Source organism: Palaemon carinicauda, chromosome 19 (genome assembly GCF_036898095.1).
Source record: "Palaemon carinicauda isolate YSFRI2023 chromosome 19, ASM3689809v2, whole genome shotgun sequence".
NCBI classification, from domain to species: Eukaryota; Metazoa; Arthropoda; class Malacostraca; order Decapoda; family Palaemonidae; genus Palaemon; species Palaemon carinicauda.
In genome coordinates this window covers 121,958,159-121,975,377 of record NC_090743.1, presented here as the reverse complement: position 1 = coordinate 121,975,377, position 17,219 = coordinate 121,958,159, and the positions used below count along the sequence as shown (strand labels likewise).

The 17,219-nt window shown below is 38.6% G+C and overlaps 1 protein-coding gene across 7 annotated transcripts in view; it reads right to left on the bottom strand.

Annotated features, from left to right (window-relative positions):
* Positions 1-17,219, bottom strand: part of LOC137658804 (ral GTPase-activating protein subunit alpha-1) — a 139,615-nt gene that overhangs the window by 11,135 nt on the left and 111,261 nt on the right. For 4 of the 7 annotated variants that reach the window (XM_068393855.1, XM_068393856.1, XM_068393857.1 and 1 more), the window contains one exon: positions 2,997-3,188. In XM_068393855.1, the coding sequence (XP_068249956.1) occupies positions 2,997-3,188 (192 nt within the window). Of the gene's footprint in view, positions 1-2,996; positions 3,189-4,700; positions 4,785-17,219 lie in introns of those variants that run through there. The other 3 variants (XM_068393861.1, XM_068393860.1, XM_068393858.1) reach the window with 3 other exon arrangements.

Genomic DNA, 17,219 nt, shown 5'->3' with positions numbered 1-17,219 from the left:
AAGTACTTTTTTATATTCAGTATGTGTATAGGAAGCATAAATTATGTCACTATTCAGGCAAAATTCCGACCTGCGTCGATAATCACCTTAGATCGGGTATCTTTCAATCATTTAGTGATGTGATGCAATATAGCCTTTCATTATTTGAGATAATTTATGCAAAAGACAATTGGAGCAACTACTCTAGAAACATCCCTAGATTATCTAGCTTAGAGGGTTTTTGCAGCTTCCCTTTGGCCCCAAATTTATCCATTTTTCAGTCTCTTAAATTAACTCTGTTCTCACTTTCTTTTACCGAACTGAGGAAATTTCCCACCTTCAACTTGATGCTGAATGGCCTCCCTAGCCCAATGACTGGCTCTATGACCCAACTTTCATAAATCCATCACTCAACCCCAACTAAGTCAGTTCTGAACCTTTTCAATCCCCCCCCCCCCCATGCTAACAAATATATCAATTACTTAAGCCACAGGCTCTTTTATTTGACATCTTACTTAACTCATTGTAACAAGTAGATTAGCATTGGGAATTTATAAAAAATATTTATAATTTCCTTTTCATTCACATACTGTTCTACTTACAGTAATTTGTAACAATTTTATGAATAAATAAAAAAAAATCGATGTATAATACATCATATGGGGCTTGGAATACAGATCCTTAGATGTGGAATGCAAGAAAAATAATATGTAACTTCAAGGGAATTTCTATAAACACCTTCTTTAAATAAGGGACCCTGACATGCATATTACTGTTCAGTAATTAGAAAATTTTACATATCAATTTACAAACCAGACACAATGTTAAATAAGGTTAAGCTTTTTCATTATTTAAAGTACATAACAATACTTCCATGGGTATGGCTGGCAGCCAATTTAAAACCAAAGTTAAGAAATCATGATTTTTGTTGAGCACTAGAATGGGAGAGCAAGTTTTGATAAACAAAGCTGCTGTTTCATCTTTCAAAAAACAGTAAAATCAAATGCTGAGTTAAAGACAAGCATTCATGGCAACTGTGATAATCATCAAACCAGTAAAGGGATCAACAGAGATAATCTATTAAAGATAGCAATATGAATGACTACATCAGCAACTTTATTTATCCACACCAATGCAGCGCAATCTTCAACGACAAAACATTAACATAATACAACACAGGTGAAAAAAATTAAAGCAGCAGCAGTGTCAGTGAACCATAAACATATGCCAAAAACACACTACCATCAATAAAAAACAAACCTATATTCATCTTTAGATAGACTGGGAGAATTCTCAGGCAAAACCCAGTGATTTCAGGCTCATCTATCCTTGTGTTACAGGGAAGCTCTTGCTATAAGCAGAGTTCCGACGAATGCTTCCCAGCATTTGTCGAACTCCTGTAATCATTTGAGTAATTTTGATATTTTCAATTTTCATTTTGCGTAAAGCTTGAAAATCTGTCCAGCACAGTGAACAGTAAATAGGATCAAGAATTGTTATCGAACAAATCAAATACTGTTTACGAATATCATACAAACAAAACTAGAGAGACAGTAAATAAAGAACTGTTACAACTTGTCCTTTACAAGTGTTTTATTCCCAACATTATGCTTACAGTACATGAAACTGTTCAATTTGAAATACTGACAGCCAAATTATTAGCCATGTTCTACCATTTTGAACTAGAACTGTTCTAAAGTTAAAGACTAATAATAAATTTTTAATTTGATCTACATGCCTGGCCATGCTGTAACTTCAATTATACACAGATCATCTTATAAAAGTGCATCAGATCTATTCTAAGCCTAAAAAACAGAACCACACAAAGTAACTAAATACAGATAAGTTTGCAATTGGGAGGGCACTAGAAACTGAGATAAGATTAAGAGAAAACTGTAAGGGGAAAAATAGATTTTCATACACACACTGTACAATGGATATCAGAATTATACAATCAATGCCTGAGTGATAGAGGGAATTTAGAACAGAATATACAATAATCTATAAGACCAAAACAAACTGGTATGATTCTATGACTACAGATCATTTAAACTGTTAAGCGTCACCCACGTAATGCAGTAATACGTTCACCGCGATCTACTTGGGATATTATGTTCGTGACTTTAAATACGTGTTTCAAGTCCTCAGTCCCGTAACAATACAATTACTCGTATAGGAACATCAATTGGCAATACTTTCAGCATATGTAAGCTATGAAAGGAAACACATGCTGTCTGGCAACTTTTTCCTAAAGGTTGCTTGATGTTAAATAACCGATTTCCTTTCAGTGAGCTTTGGGCATTTATGCAGAGGGGGTAATTATTTTTATATTCTTTCACAATGAGCGGCCTAAAGAAGAGGCGTATTTCTTTAGATGAAATAAATGAAATACTAAATGAGAAGTCTGATAATGCTAGGAAAAGAATATAAATGCATAGATGTATATGTTTCATTCAGTATTATGTAGCCTTTTGAAATAAAATAATAGTAGTATCGTTTTTCATTCCATTATTTAATTATTCCTACATTTCAACGATAAATACAAATTATAAGCATAAAAATTAATAATATCTTTGAAAAGCTATCATTAGCGAAATAACCGCTAACTGCTAAAAAACAACATGACGGTACGTTAGCAGCGAGGTGATCGGGGGGGGGGGGGGATGCTTAACAGGTTAAGTATCTTATTTACCAACAGGGAAGATCAATAATAATCTTTTACACAATTTGTGAGGGACAATAAATCTAGTATTTCTAACACATCCCGACATCAGCAAGCTTACAGCGCGAAATATATAGTCTAATCAGTAGTTCATTTTACAAGCTTTGTGGCAGCCATTTGCATAAACCAAAATATATGTTTTATACATAAGGAGTTCTATCCAATATCGAATCCATTTTCATAATGCTACATACTAAAGTATTGAATCTTTTGTAGCTACAACATCTAAATTTTAAAAATCAACTTATAAGATAAAAAAGCAAAATTCAAGTAAATAAATAGATGGCTGACTTACTGCGTGCCTTCTCTCTAAGGTGGTGTTGTTCTCCCGTTGAGTAACTAGTGGGTCGAGTGAGTGGAGGACGCTGAGGGGGACCCGGAGGAAGCTGCGGACCATCTAACAGGGCTGCTGCCAAACCGGACACTCCTGCACCACCACCAAAGCCACCCGTATTGGAATCAAACACACGAGAGGAAAATGATGTCCCTGTAAGACATGACTTACTGCATGGAAAGATATCTTAAGTTTACTCATGCACAGGTGTTGTCCGAGGTGAGGGGCTAAGACCAGCATTTAAAAGGAGAAAGTATACACAGAAATGTTGATGCTGTACAAAAGCAAATTAGAGATGGGGGGGTATGGCTAATCAGAATTTCAACAATGAATTTACTGACGAAAAAACAAAATATTTATCTTGAAAACAAACAACATCCAATACTTAGATCAAAATAAATTAACTGATAAGCAAATAATATTGAAAAAATAAACATTAAGTGCAACCCTGTGTCTACTGGACTGCCATGCATTTTATCCTAAAAAGAAGTCACTTTTTCCAGGAAAACTTCAATTCTAGAAGAGAAGTACAGTAGCTATAAACTTCAGACTAAAAAGCATGACTGGACTGGAATACAGTAGCTTATGCTCAAGTGTCTTTTTCCCCAAAGAATTGGTCAAACATGTACAAGTTCAACTTTGTATCTTTCCAAATTCTACAACATTGAAATACATGGATAGGTTAGCTTCCCAAACAATTAAAAACAACTTTACCAATTCAAGCTTTTCGTAGATCAAATACAAAAGTAGTCATATATCAGGCAGGCAGTTCGAGTTCTCAATTATCTACAATGTGGTTTACTACATACAATACACAGAAGAGCAGGAATAACTCTTTCTTTGTAAGTATCATTACTGAATGTGCAAGCATGCATTGTTACATTCATACACAAACATTCACGTGGTAGGACAGATGAAATTTCATATACAACTATGAAGTGCTATTTCCAACATATAAATATATATTTCCCATTTTCCCCTCAAAACTTTTGAGATAAAATCATTTCATTCTGTGAAAAACTACTTTCCTTCCCAAACTTTAGCTAGCATGTTTGATGCATTTTTAAATTGCAAAAAAATAAAAATAAAATTATATGGCATACTAATGTTCAGTTTTACATTTGGCATTCAACACTCAAATACAAAAGATGATAAAATTAAAGTATTGATATTGAAAACTAAATAAACTTTCTAAGAGATCACTACTTTACAGTAAATAAATTACAATGATCAACCAAAATAAATAAAACAATTATAATTTCCTCATCATATAAGGACTATCCTTATTTCATTTATAAACTTTTCATGGTATAGTTTTTTCATGCTATAGTTACTATACATATGAGAAACTGCTTTTTAAATTTCATAACAGTGATGTACAAATCGAGCTACCCTCTTTAACTTATAACGTACTGTACTACTTAGATGTCACAGCACTTGTATGGTCTTTACATAGTATAATTTAATGAAATTCCTTTTCAATAACTAAAAGGCAAATTGAGACTTCACTTACTGCATTACCAACAAAAAAAATCAAGTTTGCTAAATCAGAACATCATCATACACAACTAAAACACCAACGTATCTACATGTACGACCTATCCAACACAACACTGAAAATGACGACAGAGCATGCTAAGGAAGCTGTCGGCCAATGAAACCAACCTCATTATTTGTCTGAGTACGATACGATACATGGTCTGAGTTACACTAGATCTTCTTCACTGGGGTTGTAAGGCGGCATGCTTCCTGTTGCAACAGAATGGTGCACACCAAGCTTAAGGTACATAGCAAGTGGCAAAATGCTGGCAAGGGGATTTGCGTAGCAACATAATGCACTATTAGGAATTCTTAACAGATTCTTTCTCCTCCCATGCTATACTTTTGGTATAGATATTTGATTGAAGGAAAACATCTGGCTAACTGAGAACACAAAGGAGGGGGGAAAATGTGGCTCATAAGAGTAAGTCTCCATGAGGTTTAATCATGGGAGGGCTTTTACTTGGTAAGTATGAGCGAGCCATCTACAATGTGCTACTGTAGGATACTGAAGAACCAACACTGAGAAGTATTAACTAGTGAAATTTTACCAAGTCAAATACAATTTTACTTTTAACAATAGTGGATTGCACATTTTTTCAACTTAAGACAACTATAGTATAAATCATCAAATAAAAAAAATTACACGAGCTCAGCAGATATTTCTTGTAATCAATATGAATGGTTGGAACTTAAATTGATCAAATTAAATTTACTTTACTTCTAAATATGACAAATTTTAGAGACAATTCGTAATTTTCCTAACTATACAAACCTTAGTTCATTACAAAGGAGATAACAGTGAAGCTGGAGAACACAGCACTTGTAACTATTATAACAAGGTGTAAACAGGTGGCCGGTAATTACCTGGCTAGGAGCGGGAAAGACCTACTCCTTTGCTTGCTCACCAAGTAGTCACTTTGATTGCAGATGGGACTTTCTAGGGGGTTGTGGATGACAGGTAAGTACAAGTAAACAACTCAGGTTTGTATGGTTAGGAAAAATACAAATTATCTCCAAATTTGTCATTTGTTCTGGTACAAATACAAACCTTCATCCTCCCAACTAGCTGGAAACTCTTTGTGGGTTAAAAAGAACTCAGATTTGCCTGATTCCACCTGTGATGCATATGTATACAAATGGGTTTGCCTCGTAAGGAAGGTGTGAAATGACACTTTTATATCATGTAATAGAAAAGCTCCAGTAAAGTGGGGCTTGTATACAAACAAATCTATTCCAGCTGACAGTGTTTCTGATGCTGTGCCCCCATAGAGGGGAAAATAAAAGTGAAAGGAAAGGGCCAGTCAATCTTCACTTTCATTCCAGCCTAACACGTATAACCTCCATCCTTGATCTGATGCTAAAAACTCCTGTGAAAGGAGCCGAGGCAGCTTTACCACCTGATATGCAGCTACTACAGGTCTCATCAAAAAGGTGTCTGGGGACCTGTGGGTCGATTCCCCCAGGTAAAGGGCAGTAAATGTCATCCGACAATTCCATGTGTCTACCAAGAGCACCTACACGACAGAAATTCTTACGGAATGACAAGGTCGTAGCTATTCTCCTGATATCATGAGTTTTACCCAGAGCTCCAACCAGAGCAAGGCGAGGGTGGCGGATGGGTACAGTTAATGATTTCTCTCAGCCAAGAGATCGTATTTTGTCACCTTCGTCACTCTCCTTGAATTAAGAAAGAGGAGCTGCAGGTGAAGTTGAGTTGTTTGTGTATGTTCAAGGAAGTGGTCAAGCGCCCTTACAGAACCCAATGTAGCTGATCACGATCGTCGATTACATCTCTAAGGCTTGCAATGAGACAAAAGAATACTGCAATAAAAAATAAACAGATTCTGGGTTTTAGCTAGAAACTCAGGGACAAGACTTATCCTCACAGTCAGTATGAGCAGCGCTAAAGTTGAGTCCATAAAGCTCGTTAACTCGCTTGACCAAGGGTAAGGCGAGCAAGAAACCCATTTGAGTGACGGTTTCTGTGTGAAGTAAGCCACAAATATTCAAAGGTGTCCTCTTAAGTGACTGCAAGACCTTATTAACGTCATTTAGGGTGGTGGTATCAGTTCTCTTGGAGGACAGGACTGTTCAAAACTCCGCATGAGTACAGGTCTTTAGGCTGAAAGCAATTACTATTGCCGATTCAGCGGAGCTCTCCGTACTGAAGAGGCAATAGTAATTCCTTTCAGCCTAAAGACCTGATTTTAAGGCTGATTGATGGGCTCAACCACCAATACTGAGCAGAACTTTCCTCTTCAGAGGTAAAGTAAAAATTCAGCTAACCATTGCATAGAGGCTCCAAGAGGAGAAAGGCCCCTTCACCAATCACAGGTTATGGCCCACTTGATTTGGCATACGGAAGTCTATGAGTTCCAGAAGTATCCAAGCATCTCTCGTTCAACTTCGCACAAAAAGTCTATCTCAGAGTGAGATTCTGGATAACATCCATGTATAAAGCCAAAATCATTCCACAAGTTTCAAGATCTCTGGGTGTGTGGCAGAACATGTCAGACTGAGGAGTTAATACCCTTAGAGCCTCTATCAGGAGGGGTAGAAGGTTTGGATACTATTCTGCTTTGGCTCACCTCTCTATTAAGAGTCTTACCGAGTTGGGAGTGAAGCAAACTTAATTCAAGACGCTCCTTATCAGAGAGAAAATAGGAGAAGTCTAACTGTACATGATGTCCTATCGATGGTGAAAGGCATACACAAATGCTGCTTCTAGGTCTGGCATTTGTGAGCAGAGTATTGGAAGCTTCTGATAGGTGAGGCTGTGAACAGGGTCTTGCTCAGTATCTGAGAATGCAAAGGCCACTCTAGGCCAACGATCTGCATCCTCCTGCTGAGTTTGTCTGCCCCCGATGTTCTTTTGCCTGACATCAAGCAGGCTGTTAAGAGTGATCGGGTCGGGCACTGCACACTCGTGGATCTTTATTCTCGGTTGTCAAAGTTACAGAGTCAGTATCACCTCCTATGTTACTCATGTCTCTAAGGTGGTGCTGTCACTTTTCCACACCACTGGTGACCAGTCAAAAGAGGGCATAAGTGTTGGAGAGCAAGGAGATCCGCTCGAAGCCTAAATACAGTACAGTACTTTGAAATAGGGCCGATGTACCCAGTCTGTCCCTTGTACCAACTCAAAAGGTTCATCCTATATGGCATCATTTCAGATAGAGTTTGGGACCCCCCCTACTGGAACTACTGTCAAAGGAGGGCCACTGTCTCATGACCAGTGTCTCTTCAGTTCCACTGAAGGGACTGCAGGTGTAGACAACCATTCGGAATGTGACGTTCTAGGCCCTTCTGCTAAAGCTGTGCTGCCAGATGGGGCTGTTGAGGTGGGATGAATCTTCCCACAGTGGTGTCAATGTCTATTCCCATATAAATCAGTCTTTATTTGGGCACTAAGCCAATTTCTCACAATACTCAGATCATCTTCAAAAAATAGGAGTTTGTCCCAGTAGAGGAGAGGGCCATTCACCAAGTCAGCCAGGATCAACCAATTGTCAAGCTAGCGCAGAAGGCGAATGCTGCTAGTGTGTGCCCATGCTGATACCAGAGTAAACTCTAATGAAGACTTGTGTGGCTGTTGAAATACCAAATGCAAAGGACTTTGAAATGGTACACTCTGCTCGGCCTGACAAAACTGAGATATTTTCTGGAGCCGAGATGGATTAGGATCTAGTAGTGCGCAACCTTCAGATCGATCAACATCATGAGGTCCAATGGCCTGATCGTCTTCCTGACTGTGTCTGGAGTCTCCATCTTGGACAAAGTATGTCAAACAAACTCGTTCAGATCTGAAAGGTCTATGACTGGTCTCCTGTCCCCAGGCACCTTCTCTAAAAGAAACTGTAAACTGAAGAACCTGGGGAACCGTTATTAACCTCCAGGAGATGAAATCGCATGAGCATGGTTGTGTGCACACTGAGGTACATGCAAATGCATCGGACAGCGTCCTTCTGCAGCATGACCTGAACCTCTACCTGGAGGACTAAATCCTTCACAAATCCCGGTGGTAGGGCAATGATGTCGCTCGTAGTAAATTAGAGTAGGAGGACTTGGTGAATGGGAGGCAGAACCCGGATGTTTGCATCACATGTATGTTGGTAACATTCCTCACAAGATGCTCGTAGCAGGGTGTCGTTCCAAAAGGTGCTTGCTATAGCGAGCAAGAGTGGTTTCATTCTAAATGAGGATTGCAGTTACAAACAGCTGAGGAGAAAACATAAAAGCAAGCATGCAATTTTTGTTGTTTTTCATTGTCTTCAGTGAAGGACTGGACAAAGGAGAAAACACAATAGCATGTAAATTTTTCTTGTTTTTATTGTCTTTAGTGAAAGACTGGCCAACACTGTCTCACCCATGGGGTAAGAGTGACTTATATGAAACTCCTATCGATCAGTCTTAAAAGACTGAATGTCCAAAAAGAAAAGGGAATAGTGGCCCCATTTTCTTAAGTGTGTAGAAAGTCAGCTGACTGACTAGGTTCCTGAGACGGAGGGAAATTAAGATAGGAACAGGTGCTCTGAGCAGAAGGCTTTAAATATAAGCTGAATGTGTATGATGTGGAGCCCTGACATTCTTCTTTACCAATCTGGGAAGGCAAGTGCTTCAATTGAGCATGCCTGATATCCTTGCTGTTCTTGTGATAATCGAACGGAAGAGTTTAATCATGCACACTTGTTTAGGACATAAGGAATACATCTCTCCTTTAAGGTCTGGATCCCAAGTCATGGTCTCCCAAAAAGCTCGAAAATCCTTTTCAGGTATACAAGAAGATCTCTTCTTCAGTAACGGCAAAATGTCATGACTCTCTTTTAGGGGTAAGTTTTACAAGGAAGAGGAAAAGGGGTTAGTTAGAAACTTCTTTATCCTCCAAGGTGTAAGGAGACTCAGGATCTGGATGAAATTTGTTTGTTCCTTGGATGATGGAAGACTTTCTAAACTGAGAATTTCTTTGATTCCAATTTGAGTGTGTGTGAGGTCAACCCAAATAACATCGGGAACAACTGATAATTTTTAACAAAAGAAACTACTCAAGGAGATCTCAATCCACAATGGGATCGATGGCGAGGATTATAACGAGGAACAACTGGACATCAATAGTCATGACTCCGGTAGTCGGGGAGGTCTACTGGATACACCAAACAGTTATAGTTATGTGTGTGGGTCGGAAAGCACACATGCTAGGGCATGCATTCTAGCTTTTGCAGGCGTAAAGACTCTTCTAAGAGTTCAAACTTGCGCTCAATCCTGGACATGTTCACTGTAGGGGCACATCTTGGATCTCCAGTCATAAGGTGCTTGAAAGTGACGCATGTAACCCACCTGTTCTAAACCCGTAAAAGGCTGAGTGCACACCAAGGGTCTATTAAGGTGTGCTAAGGTACCGAATGAAGGACAAACCGTGGTTCAATGATGATTGTAGACGTGCTTATTTGGAGAAGCAGGAGGCCTATCACCTTTGGAAGGGTAACAGATCAGATTTGACTTGGAACAACTATACTCAGCTTCGAGCTTTTGCTCAGAGAGTTTATGCCTCAACTGAAAAGGAGTACAATTTAATCATAAAAGAAACCCTCTCTGGTAAAACACAACTCAGGAACATAAATGGTGGTCTACCCTTAAATCTGCACTCTTTGGTGTAGATGCAACAGTTCCTCCTTTACTTAAACCAGATGGCTCAGTCACTCACTGTCCAAAGGAAAAGGCTACCCTTTTGGCTGATGTTTTTGACAGTAAACAGAGTAATGAAAAACTTGAACTTCCTCATTCCTGTTTTCCTGAGGCTAAACTAACTAGTTTAGCTTTTCGATCTCGTGAGATTAAAGCTCTGTTGATGGACCTTGATGCTTATGGAGGTGTAGACCCTAATGGTATTTTTCCTTTGTTTTTTATAAAGACAGCAGATTTCTTAGCTCCAAAGTTATCTGTTATTTTACGCAAGTTAGCAAGAAGAGGAGCTTTTAGCACTTGTTGGAGAATTGGTAATGTTACTCCTCTATGTAAATGTGTTTGTGGTAGCTCAAGTCCCACTGATTACCGCCCAATTTCCATAACTCCCATATTATCTAAAGTTTTTGAACGTCTTCTGGCAAAACGTCTTAATAGGTTTGCTGAAGGTAATCATCTATTCCCTAGTTTGCAATTTGGTTTTCGGAAAGGCCTTGGAGCATGTGATGCCCTTCTTACAATCTCCAATGCAGTACAGAAATCCCTTGATTGTGGTCGGGAAGTTCGTATGATTGGCCTTGATTTTAGTGCTGCCTTTGACCGTGTTAATCATGAGGCCCTTGTTTTCAAACTGAAACAGTTGGGAGTGGGTGGGTCGTTTCTTAGCATTATTATTGATTTTTTAAGTAGTAGATCTCAAAGAGTTGTTGTTGATGGGCACCATAGTGAGTATAGGAATGTGATATCCGGTGTTCCACAGGGTAGTGTTCTTGGCCCATTACTTTTCATACTATATACACATGACATGTGGTTTGGCCTAGAAAATAAGCTTGTTGCATATGCAGATGATGCTACTCTCTTTGCATCAATTCCATCCCCTGAATGTAGATCTGGGGTTGGTGAATCCCTTAATAGAGATTTAGCTAAAATTAGTGCATGGTGCAAATTATGGGGTATGAAGTTGAATCCTAACAAAACTCAAAGTATGATTGTAAGTAGGTCAAGGACGGTGGCTCCTCAACATCCGGATCTCAGTATTGATAATGTTTCTTTAAATTTGTATGACTCTTTCAAAATTTTAGGCGTGATTCTTGACAGCAAATTTACTTTTGAGAAACACATAAGGTCTGTGTCTTCTTCAATTGCACAAAAAATTGGCTTATTGAGAAAGTCTTTTAAGATATTCGGTGATCAATCTATTCTGAAGAAGTGTTTTAATTCTTTTATTCTACCTTGTTTTGAGTATTGTGCTCCTGTCTGGTCTTCAGCTGCTGATTCTCATCTTATATTGTTGGACAGAAACTTACGGTCTATTAAATTTCTTATTCCCGATCTAGATATTAATCTCTGGCACCGTCGATCAATTAGTTCATTATGCATGTTGCATAAGATTTTTCATAACTCTGACCATCCTTTACATTCAGATCTCCCTGGACAATTCTATCCTGTTCGTAATACTAGGCAGGCAGTTAATTCTAATAGCCAGGCCTTCTCCATCATAAGACTCAATACTACGCAGTACTCTAGAAGTTTTATTCCAGCTGTTACCAAGTTGTGGAATGATCTTCCTAATCGGGTTGTTGAATCAGTAGAACTTCAAAAGTTCAAAGTTGGAGCAAATGCTTTTTTGTTGACCAGGCGGACGTGAGTCTTTTTATAGTTTATATATGACATATTTGTTGTTGACGTTGTTAATAGTTTATATATGATATATCTCTTTTGACATTACTTTTTTTAGAATGATTTATTGTTAATTTGTTCTCTTCAGTTATTTATTTCCTTATTTCCTTTCCTCACTGGGCTATTTTTCCCTATTGGAGCCCCTGGGCTTATAGCATCTTGCTTTTCCAATTAGGGTTGTAGCTTGGATAGTAATAATAATAATAATAATAATAATAACCCCACTCACACGTTCTAATGCACTGCGTTTAGGTGTGTGAGCGACCATGCTCTGAAGAGCTAGCATGCTCAGGTGAGAGTCCTGCATTGACCTTGAACACACAAGCATGTCTCCTTCACAGGGGTGAGCATGCTCACTCGTTAGGCATACTCGAGTTGCTAAAAAGCAAGTGGATCGCAGACCAAGTCTGGCGATCAGCGTTTCAATCCAGTCGGGATATGTTCATTCAACAGCACTTGCTGGGAGACATATTGCTCATGAGTGCAAGTATCAAAAGAAGGACATGGTATTCCTTCAGGAAGAAACTTGCTCCTCCTGATACTGTTTCCTATTGATTTCGGGGGAGGTCTGACTCCAGGGCAGCATATTGGCCAGCCATTTGAATTGTGGGAGATATGCTATCATTGAGTATGTCTAAAACCCAAGAACAAATGACCAAGAGTACAAAAGAAACTAAACTAGAAGCAAAAACCTGAAAATCAAATAACCACCAAAATATCCAGCCAGTGGAAGAACGTCCGTTCTCACTGACGGCTGCCATCAAAGTGGCTACACAGTGAGCAAGCAGAGGGGCAGAGATTCACCTCGTCATAAAAGTTTTAACGGCTTTTTTTCTCCAGTTTCGCTGTTATATCTCCTATGTACAGGACTCAGGCTTGTATTTGTAACAGAACAATTCAACTTTTTTAATGTCAATCGTTATAATACCAAACACATTCAAACGTATTTTATTAAAAAAAAAATTTAACTTTTGTGAAATACACATACAATTCTTTAACGAAATACATGCAACTAGAACAGAAAAAATATAAAGATTGAGTACTGTAAGTTCTATGTCAATATCAAGGAATTAAAACCATTCATAAATAGAAATCAAGAGATATCTGCATACATTGTGCAAGAAAAAAATATCACAACAAATGTGTAAAGGACAATAAACTTTAAAATATACAACCACAATTAAAAATTACATCAAAATATATAACCACAATTAAAAATGGCATCAATTCAATATTGGTCAATTAGTAAAATTACTCTGACTTCTTAGAAAAACGTTATACAATATAAGAGGAAAAAGAGGGAATGAATCATTGGAATACCATTAAAGAGTGTTAATTCTCTGGCAAGACTACAATCAGCCATTTATGCTAAGCAATATCAAAAGTAGAAATTTTACAGTTATTCTTCTATCCTCATTGAGATATAGTTTCACTCATGATTTCAGTTCCAAATGAATAACCTACATGATTAACCCTTTTACCCCCAATGAACGTACTGGTATGTTTCACAAAACTCACCCCTTTACCCCCATGGACGTACCAGTACGTCCTTGCAAAAAAACTGCTATTTAATTTTTTTTGCATATTTTTGATAACTTTATGAGAAACTTCAGGCATTTCCCAAAATAATGAGACAGACCTAACCTCTCTATGACAAAAATTAAGGCTGTTAGAGCAATTTAAAAAAAATATATAGCAAAATGTGCTTGAAAAAAAAAAAAAAAATAGCTTGGGGGTAAAAGGGTTAATGCATTAAAAAATATTGTGAAGATTGATAAAATCTATCCTTTCAAAATAATCTTTAAAGAAATTAAGACCACTATTTGCAGACATCACAATAGATGTATGTAAACCCTACATACGTAAGTTTAAATTCCCTAAAAATTATAATTGAAGATGCTGTTAAATCACTTTAAAAGAATGAGCACTAAATAAAATTTGTTACAGCATTGTTTCCCTGACTTATAAACACTGTTTAGCTGAGAAAAGCAAAATAATTGTTTTTGTCTTTTATATATCATCATGAAAGTACTAGGTACCAAATTTCAAAAGGATGTAACTATAACAGATCTTCCTAGACTTGTAAATAAAAGCTATTACTGCCAATGAACAACATTGAAAGTCCCATTGGAAATATTTAATGTTTAGAAAAAAAAAATTCGTATGAATTCATCAGTTAATTATCCCACATTTGTGGTGATACTAGACACTTCATTCCTGATTTAAAAGAAGACTGTCACTTGCTAGCCAGCTGGAAGCACCATACAAGAACCTTATGGATTCTTACATTCCAGGCATGGAAGAACTTCACTTATGGATTCTTACATTCCAGGCATGGAAGAACTTCACTTATGGATTCTTACATTCCAGGCATGGAAGAACTTCACTTATGGATTCTTACATTCCAGGCATGGAAGAACTTCACTTATGGATTCTTACATTCCAGGCATGGAAGAACTTCAATTATGGATTCTTACATTCCAGGCATGGAAGAACTTCACTTTTTGTATTGGCTGGGATTGAATTGTAAAAAATAATTATTATTATTACTATCTAAGCTACAACCCTGGTTGGAAAAGTAGGATGCTGTAAGCCCAAGAGCTCCAATAAGGAAAAACAGCCCAGTGAGAAAAGGAAACAAGGAAATAAATAAACTACAAGAGAAGTGGAATGAAGGAGTGAAGGTAAAAGTGGAAGAGAAAAAGAGGGCTTTTGAAGAATGGCTGCAGAGTAATAGTATAGAGAAGTATGAAAAATATAGAGAGAAAAAGGTGGAAGTAAAGCACAAGGTACGTGAGGCAAAGAGGGCAGCTGACCTGAGGTGGGGTCAGGGACTGGGTCAGTCATATGAAGAGAATAAGAAGAAGTTTTGGAAAGAAGTGAAGAGAGTAAGAAAGGCCAGCACAAGAATTGAAGAGACAGTGAAAGATGGAAATGGAAGGTTGTTAAAAGGAGAGGAGGCAAGGAAAAGGTGGGCGGAATATTTTGAAAGTTTGCTGAATGTTGAGGATGATAGGGAGGCAGAGATTATTGCTGTTCCAGGTGTTGAGGTGCCAGTGATGGGAGATGAGAATGAGAGAGAGATTACAATAGAGGAAGTGAGGAGAGCACTAGATGAAACGAGAGTAGGAAAAGCATCTGGTATGGATGGTGTGAAAGCTGAGATGTTGAAGGAAGGGGGTGTGACTGTAATTGAATGGTTGGTGAGATTGTTTAATGTGTGTTTTGTGTTGTCAATGGTACCAGTAGATTGGGTCTGTGCATGTATTGTACCACTATATAAGGGTAAGGGAGATGTGCATGAGTGTTGTAATTCAAGAGGTATTAGTTTGTTGAGTGTAGTTGGAAAAGTGTATGGTAGAGTACTGATTAATAGGATTAAGGATAAAACAGAGAATGCAATCTGGGAAGTACAGGGGGGTTTTAGAAGAGGTAGGGGTTGTATGAATCAGATTTTTACAGTTAGGCAGATATGCGAGAAATATTTAGCAAAAGGTAAGGAGGTGTAGGTTGCTTTTATGGATCTGGAGAAAGCATATGATAGAGTTGATAGGGAAGCAATGTGGAATGTGATGAGGTTATATGGAGTTGGTGGAAGGTTGTTGCAAGCAGTGAAAAGTTTCTAGAAAGGTAGTAAAGCATGTGTTAGAATAGGAAATGAAGTGAGCGATTGGTTTCCGGTGAGAGTGGGGCTGAGACAGGGATGTGTGATGTCGCCGTGGTTGTTTAACTTGTATGTTGATGGAGTGGTGAGAGAGGTGAATGCTCGAGTGCTTGGACGAGGATTAAAACTGGTAGACGAGAATGATCATGAATGGGAGGTAAATCAGTTGTTGTTTGCGGATGATACTGTACTGGTAGCAGACACAGAAGAGAAGCTTGACCGACTAGTGACAGAATTTGGAAGGGTGTGTGAGAGAAGGAAGTTGAGAGTTAATGTGGGTAAGAGTAAGGTTATGAGATGTACGAGAAGGGAAGGTGGTGCAAGGTTGAATGTCATGTTGAATGGAGAGTTACTTGAGGTTGAATGTCATGTTGAATGGAGAGTTACTTGAGGAGGTGGATCAGTTTAAGTACTTGGGGTCTGTTGTTGCAGCAAATGGTGGAGTGGAAGCAGATGTACGTCAGAGAGTGAATGAAGGTTGCAAAGTGTTGGGGGCAGTTAAGGGAGTAGTAAAAAATAGAGGGTTGGGCATGAATGTAAAGAGAGTTCTATATGAGAAAGTGATTGTACCAACTGTGATGTATGGATCGGAGTTGTGGGGAATGAAAGTGATGGAGAGACAGAAATTGAATGTGTTTGAGATGAAGTGTCTGAGGAGTATGGCTGGTGTATCTCGAGTAGATAGGGTCAGGAACGAGGTGGTGAGGGTGAGAACGGGTGTAAGAAATGAGTTAGCGGCTAGAGTGGATATGAATGTGTTGAGGTGGTTTGGCCATGTTGAGAGAATGGAGAATGGCTGTCTGCTAAAGAAGGTGATGAATGCAAGAGTTGATGGGAGAAGTACAAGAGGAAGGCCAAGGTTTGGGTGGATGGATGGTGTGAAGAAAGCTCTGGGTGATAGGAGGATAGATGTGAGAGAGGCAAGAGAGCGTGCTAGAAATAGGAATGAATGGCGAGCGATTGTGACGCAGTTCCGGTAGGCCCTGCTGCTTCCTCCGGTGCCTTAGATGACCGCGGAGGTAGCAGCAGTAGGGGACTCAGCAGTATGAAGCTTCATCTGTGGTGGAAATGTGGGAGGTTGGGCTGTGGCACCCTAGCAGTACCAGCTGAACTCGGCTGAGTCCCTGGTTAGGCTGGAGGAACATAGAGAGTAGAGGTCCCCTTTTTTGTTTTGTTCTTGTTGATGTCGGCTACCCCCCAAAATTGGGGGAAGTGCCTTTGGTATATGGATGGACAAGAGAAGTAATGAACAATTAAAATAAAATAATCTAAGAATGGTAACACTAAAATAGATCTATAAACTATAAAACTTAAAATAACCAGAGGAAGAGAAATAGGATAAACTAGTGTCTCTCGAGCAAGAGAACTCTAACCAAAGATAGTGGAAGACCAGTGTACAGAGGCTATGGTACTACCGAAGACCAGCTAACAATGGTTTGATTTTGGAGTGCTCCTAAAAGAGCTGCTTACCATGGCTAAAGACCCTCTTATACCCTTACCAAGATCAAAGTAGCCCAGAACAATTACAGTGCATTAGTTACTCCATTAAGCAAAGAAGAATTGTTTGGTATTCTCAGAGTTGCCAGGTGTATGAGGACAGGAAAATGTGGAAAGAATAG